This window comes from Chinchilla lanigera, unplaced genomic scaffold, assembly GCF_000276665.1.
Source record: "Chinchilla lanigera isolate Chin_1 unplaced genomic scaffold, ChiLan1.0 scaffold00117, whole genome shotgun sequence".
Lineage (NCBI taxonomy): Eukaryota > Metazoa > Chordata > Mammalia > Rodentia > Chinchillidae > Chinchilla > Chinchilla lanigera.
Genome location: NW_004955518.1, coordinates 4,031,672 through 4,039,657, shown reverse-complemented (window position 1 = coordinate 4,039,657; position 7,986 = coordinate 4,031,672). Strand labels below are relative to the sequence as shown.

The following is a 7,986-nucleotide window of genomic DNA, read 5'->3' as shown; positions in this document are numbered from 1 at the left end:
AAAAAAAAAAAAAAAAGAACAAACAAATACATGTTGCTCAATAGTGAAAAAGGAACATTCAAGTTACTCTCATTTTCTGGTTCAGAGTTTATGAAGATATTGTTGAGAGAAGTGAGAAGAGATTATACAATTAAAAAAAATTTTTTTGCCATTTTTGTTTTTTAATTTTTTTTGAGGCAAGGTCTTGCTGTGCAGTTTATGCTGTCCTTGAACTCACTGTGTAACTCAGGCAGGCCTTGATCTTGCAACAGTCTCAGCCTCTCCTGAGTGCTAAGATTACAGATGTGTGCCACCATGCCTGGCTTATCATTTTTATTTAAACTAGACCCTTTTTAATTTAAATAAATTTTGGATTGAAGTAGAAAGAGAAAATAGGACAGAAAGGGGTGCTCAGGAAATCAATTATCAAAGGGCAAGAATGAGTAGGGGGAATTGCTAGAACTGACCTTAAGAAGGCAGACATTTTCCAGAGTCATTTAGTTTTAGGTAAACTGATGCTTAAAGGAAGGCTTTCTGTGGGCTGAAGTGATGATGGTTGTCACCTTGTCACCCAGCCCAGGGACCTTTGCCTGATGACTGAGTGAAATGGGATGCTTAAAGGTGGATGGCAGTGCCTTCTTATGTTTATTGTTTATTTTAAATAATGATCCTTGTTGGCCATGCTTGGCTGGAGCCCCACAGGGCTGCTTGGAAGCTGTGAAACCGCTAAGAGGCAGTACAGTATATCTTTAGTGATAATGAGGATAATAGAAATAACTTAATTTTTTCTTTCTGGGTAATATACTATTAATTTTGGTAGTTTCATTATTAAATAGAATAAATATTATTACCATAATCATAAATCAATGAGAGATAGTTGTATAGAAACGAGAAAATATAAAAGTAAAAAAAAAAGAAAATATAAAAGTATACCTATGTGAATGAAAAAAGACAAAAAGTATCAAATTTAAGAACTTGTATACTCCAAAGGACACTACCAACAAACTGAAAAGACAGCCCACAGAGTGGAAGGAAATACTTGCAAATTATATATCTGATATATCTTATACCTAGCATATATACATACAATTTAATAATAAAAATGCAAAAAGTCTGATAAAAAATGGGCAGAAAATCTGAATCGTTGTGGATCTTCCAGAGAAATCAGATGGCAAATAAGTATGTGAAAAGATGTTCAATGTCAGTAGCCATATACAAATCAAAACTACTGTTTTATTCCCACTAGGATAGCTTTATTTTTTACTTACTTATTTTTTTGGTCTTTTTTGAGACAGGGTCTCAGTATGCAGTTCAGGGTGGCCTTGAGCCCAACTTTGTAGCCAGGCTGGTCTTGAACTCGCAGTGATCCTCCTGCCTCAGCCTCCCAAGTGCTGGGATTACAAGTGTGCACCACCACAGCCGGCAGGATAACTTTAATAGTAGTAAGTGTTAGCAAGGATGTGGAGAAATTGGATCTTTTATCCATTGCTGGTGAGACTAAAATGGTACAGCTGCTTTGGAAAACAAGCAGACGGTTCTTCACAAAGTAGTATTATCATGATATCCAGCATTTCCACTGCTTGATATACTCAAGAGAAATGAAGATGTGCACAAATGTTGACGGCAACATCATTCACGATAGCTAAAAAGTGGGAGCACTCCATATGTCATCAACTGATGAGTGAGAGAAATGTGTGTCCGCGCAGTAGAGCTGTATTTGTCAATAAAGAATAATGAAGTACAGTGATATCTTGGTTCACAAACTTAATTCTTTTCACAGTTCAGGTCACAAACCAAACTGGATGAGAACCAAATCAAATTTACCTATAAGGTCGACATTGAACCTAACTGTAGAATTTGGTTTGGTTCTCGTCCATATCAGTACACGACCATAATTGTGGAAAGAGTTAAGTTCATGAACCGAGGTACCACTGTATTAAAACCTACTAACCCATGTTGGAACCTGAAAATAATTAGCTAAGAAAAAGAAGGTGGTCATAAAAGACCTCATGTAAACGTTATGAGTCCACTCTATGTGAACTGTCCAAAATGGGCAAATCCACAGAAAACAAAAGCTTAGTTGTTGCCTTGGATTGAGGAGTGCTACAGAGAAAAGACTTTGATTTCTGATGAGAAGGACTTTTCTTTGGTGTGATAAGAGAAAGTATTCTGATATCAATTGTGATGATAGGTGCACTCAGCTTGGTGAATATAGTAAAAGCCATTGCATGTAAATTATATCCCAGTAAAGCTGTTTTTAAAAATATTAATATTTCTAATATAGAAAATCAAAATAGTTTTACAGCTCTTTCAAAACTTAAGTACTTTTACAGAGCTAAATAGGCAAAAGAGTGAGTGAAGTCATGTTCCAATTGGCCATGGTAGAGTTTATTTAAAACTGCATTTATTTACTTTTTTAGTTGTTTTTTTGTTGACGCATTAAAATTTCTTAACTTAGAAAGCCAAGTTTCCATTGAGGCTAGAGAGTCTATTCCAGAGAAGAAAACCACACTATACGTTGTGGGAGGAGAGTCCACATCCTTTCATTAAGCTTGATGTTGTCTTTTATGTTCCTGATTGAGAGTGTGGCAGATATATTTAATTAGGTGAAGAATTTCCTGTAGAAATTTAGCCTCTGCCCTCCCACTTAAACTGGCGGTGAGTGTGGTTTGTGGAGCACTCGCCAGCAATCACAGAGTGCCATTCTGGGGGCTGGGGATTTAGCTCAGCGGCAAAGCGCTTGCCTGGCAAGCGCAAGGTCGTGAGTTCGATTCCTGGTACTGGAAGAAAAGAAAAGACAAAAAAAAAAAAAACCAAAAAAAACCCACAGAGTGCCATTCTGTGGAGGGGATGTGTTTATAAAGGGCAGGAAGGGAAAATGTTTCATTTGGGTAAAGAGATGGTTTAGGGGATAAGATCTTGTTGTAACTGGGAAACAATATTTAGTTGTGAACAACAGGATTCGGATTTTTATCAGAGGATAAAAACAAAAATTTTATTGTTAGAAATTTGTTTTCTGTTAATGTTTTATGTATTTTTCTTTCTTAGCTTTCAAAACGGTTACAAGAAAAAGGATGGAAAGTGGGAGACCTCCTGCAGACTGTGCTTAAATACTATGAAGTGGTGGAAAGAACTTCCAGTGAGGAGAGGTGCAAGTCGCTGTTTGACTGGCTTTTGGAAAATGCATAGTATAAACCTCAAATTAGTGTATTTTATTATTTGTTTTGAAAGGGGAAGAAACAGACAAGTATGTTTAGGGTAAATTTGAATAGTAAATAGGAACATTTTAGGTGATTTGGGAGAAAAGTACAGATTTTTAAGTGCTTTCTGTCATCACAAAGTGTATATAGTTCATACTTTTGTAATCCCTGTTAAAATATTATCTTTACCTTTCTTCTGTGCACATATGTAGTGTGTATAACATGTATATGAAGGAAGGAAGAAAGGTCTTTCCATAAGGTTTCTGGGGACACTGTCTGACAGCATTGTTTTTGCATCCGAACAGTGCTGCTTGAAACTGCAGAGATAGCTAGGGAGATGGTCCAGTGATAAGTGACTTACACTTGATCCTTTACAAATGGGTATCTAAGGACACATCAGTAACCAAAACGTAAAATTAAAGCTGGTTTGTTTGTGGTAAGTTTTTAGACTTTTTGTCCTGTTTTTAAAAATCAGTTTTATGTCAATAGCTTAGCTATTGGCAGCTTTGTGGTTCTCTCCAAACTGTAATTTTTTAGCAGGAATATTGTTGTTTTAGGTTTCTGTAAATACCATAAGGGATAGTTTCCCAGGCCTTCCATCAAATGACATTATTTGCTAATGCTACCAATCCTTAGGGCATGAAAGTGGGGTGGGGTGTGTGTGTGTGTGAGAGAGAGAGAGTAACAGTGTGTGTGTAAAGGGGAATTTTAACCTTGCCCAGTGGTTTGTTTCCTCTTTTATTTTACTCTCTTAGTTAAAAAGCGTTATTAACATTAAAAAGGTGCTTTAAAATAAAATGTCTATAAAGATTGTGCAGTAAGAATTTTGGACTTACAAATGAAAATTCAAATTGAAAAACAGTAAAATTTTAAAAATAATGTTAATATGGAAATGCATTCAGAGGAGCCTAATGTGTTTCATTGTTGGATTTTTGAAAAAAAAAAGAGAACTCTACTTACCAAGAATAAGTTTTCTGTAGAAAAATTGTGAATCTCCGCCCCAAATAAAATGTATCTGCAGTAATTTGTAAAGTTCTCTGCATGATCTTTCTGGGCTCTACATTTCCTACTGTATCTTCAGAAACTGCAGGGTGACATGAACAGAAGGACCAAGATTGTGTCTTGGTTTTACATGTGTAGGTATGTATGTGCAGCTTTTTAATTTTTCCAGTAGTGGATTTTATAATCTAGGATAAACCACCTTTTGTGTAGGCTTTGATTTTTTTACTCTTACCACATTTTTTTTCCTCCAGACATTACTCTACAAGCTACACAAAATGTAGAAGACATAGTACCTATCAGGGAATAGGGAATCAGGGCAGTTACAGCAATTTGAGTTAACAGTTATAGTAAAGAAGTATGTTTTATAGTGAAAGATTCAGATTTGCTTTTTAAGAAAAATGTCAAAATACTTAAATATTTTGAGTTTACACTGTAGACTTCGTTTTTTTCTCAGTTTAAGGTACAGGTATAGGATGATCCCTAATGATAAATTTTCCTGAAGTTTCTTCAAGTATTTTTTGAGGTAAAGAAAGGAAGGAAATATATAACTGGGATTGTTTCTGCCCTTAGTTTTTAAAAATTTCAGATGAGGCCACACTGGACTGGAGTTTAAATGTTAGGACCAGGAATGTTTACTCTTAGTTGTAAGGTAGATTCATTGATGAAGTTCAGATTGCATTTTTACAAGTAACTACCAAATTGTATTTAGTAGTTTGGGTGTAAATATGGCTCTTAGTAACAACAAAGCTGGGTTCTGAATTTCTTTTAAAGTGATAGTGTATTTTTTAAAAGTTTCTGTGTTTGAAATGCTTCTGTTAATTTATGTTAATGATATAATCATTTTGAGCTAAAGTTTTTGACATACTCGTATTTCCTTTGCATTTTGCTGAGTTCAGAGTTCCATCATCTAACAACTGCCTACTGACAAACCCGTCATTAGGTGTTGGAATGTGTGATAATAATAATAGTGGAACTCCACATTTGCATCAATTCAGTGCGGGGGCATTGAGAAAAGTATTAAATATTGGTATATGTGAAAAGATGTTGAGTTAAGCTTCCTTGTATAGAGAGAATGTTTGAATAGTATCTTTTAATCATGTACAGTCTATATTAACTTTCTTTAAAGACTGATTTTTCCAAAGATGTTATACATTTGTTTGGTTGCTCAGTCTTGAAAACAGCCTTGTTAAAAAAAAATAAAACAGCCCTCTTGAGGACAGCTCTGTCTTATTTAATTACAAATCTGCTTGACGTATTTATAACATCGTAATATTGCTATTCTGTACATTTTGGACCTAATGAAATATGTCTTATTCAAAATTGTGAAAATTTTGATGTGCAATGAACTGAATTCTTTGTTTACCTGTTTTAAAATCATCATGTGATTTGTAGAAAGAAAGTGAATGAAACCTCCAGTAAGAGGTTTTCAGAACATTAGTTCAGTCTAAAATAGGGCAGTTCTTTCATGCTCTTTTCCTAAGCCAAGGTTAAATTACATTTGTATTTTGGGTATTATTAATTTTGGGTATTATTAATATTGATTTTGAAAATATTACTGATTTATTAAAAGTAGTGATTCATTTATAAATCACAGAAGGAAGTGACTCTCTATTGGATGAATGAATTAATATAACTTAGTGGCAGTATAACACCTTTGAGAGTAACTCGGTGAACATAGGTGGTACCTTTGTACTTTAAAAAATGTTGCGCTTACCCTTTCAATATTGGTTGTGAATTAATTCAGTTCATAATAATTTAATTCTACTTAAAAGTTTTATGTTGCTGGTAGGAGAATTTAGTTACTTAAGTACACTGTGTATAAAATGAAGATAATTTACCTATATAACATAGGTAAGCTTGACATTACTGCATGTTCTCCAAATGCAAAGTGTAATTTTTGTTCATAAGAGTCCAGTCGGATGGCTATTTAATTTCTTGGCTAATATTATTCCACAGTTAATATCATTAATTTCCCACCAGTATATCACTTTATATTTTATGCTTTTCAAAGAAAACTTTACGCAGAATTTTAAAAATGATGCATCCATACTCAGGGGTTAGGGAGGATACTTTCCATTTAAAGCCCTGTCCACCTGTTACCTGCACAAGAGAATTAGAGCATCAGTGGGAATTAGAAAAGTTGTACTATGAAGTGAGTTGCATTTTTTTCTCATTTTCAGAAAAAACCCTGCAAAACATTTAATCATTTACTGTATTCTTGCTCCAAAGATGCAGATACAGTGTTAGTCACTCTTGTCACTTTAATTTATTTATTTTTTTAATCACCCATGTACATTCCTTTCATTTACAGTTACAGTTCTAGAAGTTCTCATTTGTTATTGTAATGTTTGAATACTGTTTTAATGCCAGGTTTTAATATTGCTGGATTTGCTACCTTTCATTACTTGTGCAGTGTTAAAAGTAATACACATTCTTGTTTAATTATCAGATATATAACAAAAGAAGCTTTGAATAATTACAACTTTATTTGGCTGTGCTGAGTTATTATGTAAAGATCTTATACTGTGTAGCAGTAACTTTTTTTGCTGTTCAGTAATTAACTGTTTGCTTACCAAAATATTAACTTCAGGATGCACTAAACTTTTGTTTTAGTAGTGGTGTTTAAAAAGTTTCAAAAATTACTTTTGTAATAGTTTGCAATTAATTGTTCCTTTTCAGTTGTTTAAGCCTGTGATCTTTCCCAACTAAGAATTCTACAATAAATTTAAGAAATCCCTACCTTTGGTTTTCATTCTGTAATACTTCATTAATTACTCTGTGCTGAATTAAAAAGCACGCAAGACGGTGGTAACAGCAGACAGAAGATCTAAGTGCTCACATACAACACTTCTGTAATAGGAGACATAACAGGACCAGATGCTCACATCTTGTGTCTTAGTTACTCTTCTCTCACTGCCGAGACGAAATACCAGATGCCCAAACTTAAGGAAGGAAAGGTTTATTTAGCTCACAGTTTGTGGAGGTTTCAGTGCATAATCCGCTGGCTCCAGGGCAGAGTGGCACATGGCAGAGGGCAACAGTTCATGGTCAACAGTTCATGGGAGACAGCAAAAGTGGGAAGAGCAAAATGGGGGGCATAAGCCTCTTTTCCTCCCTTACATTGTATGCAGGCTGCCCACCCTAGGGTGGGTCCTTCACACCTACACCATCTCCCTGCCCTTCTCTTGCAGGCTCAGGATGTTTACAGTGTGAGAACCGTGGCCCCCTGCTGAGTCAGTTAAATTTATAAACTCTCAAGTTGACAAATTTATCAACTGTTACACTTGGTGCTATAGTTTGTGTCTGGATGTCCCCCCAAAGCCTCATGCAGTTATGGGGTGGGCTTCTAGAGTTTATGGTTGATTCATGGTCCAGTGCTGGAATTATGGATGTGAGTGCTATACCCGCCCTGGGGTGGGTAGTTTGCATACAGTGTAAGGGACGGAAAGAGGCTGCTTGCTGCTGCTCCTCCCCTTTTGCTCTTGTTGCATTTGCTGTGTTCCGCTGCTGTGAACTGTTGCCCTCTGCCATGTGCCACTCTGCCTTGGAGCCAGCCAAGTATGGACTGAAACCTCCACAAACTGTGAGCTAAATAACTGGGCATCAGGTATTTTGTCTCAGCAACAAGAGAAAAGTAACCAAGACACTTGGGTTTTGAGAACAGAAGTTAGGAATACTGTATTTTTAAATTGGACACCTACTTGCAGGTGCCTCTGAACCTTGATATAAGTGACTTAAAAGCCTGGCTGCACGATTTGTTTGGGGTTTGGTGCAAAGTAGAACATTGTGATTGTCTGGGACATGG

At 35.6% G+C, this 7,986-nt stretch overlaps 1 protein-coding gene across 6 annotated transcripts in view; it reads left to right on the top strand.

Annotated features, from left to right (window-relative positions):
* Akap11 (A kinase (PRKA) anchor protein 11) overlaps window positions 1-6,920 on the top strand; it is a 50,983-nt gene extending 44,063 nt beyond the window's left edge. For all 6 annotated transcript variants that reach the window (XM_005409104.2, XM_013506962.1, XM_013506961.1 and 3 more), the window contains one exon: window positions 3,028-6,920. In XM_005409104.2, the coding sequence (XP_005409161.1) occupies window positions 3,028-3,168 (141 nt within the window). In that variant the 3' untranslated portion in view covers window positions 3,169-6,920. The remainder of the gene's footprint in view (window positions 1-3,027) is intronic.
* The last annotated feature ends 1,066 nt before the right edge of the window (window positions 6,921-7,986 follow it).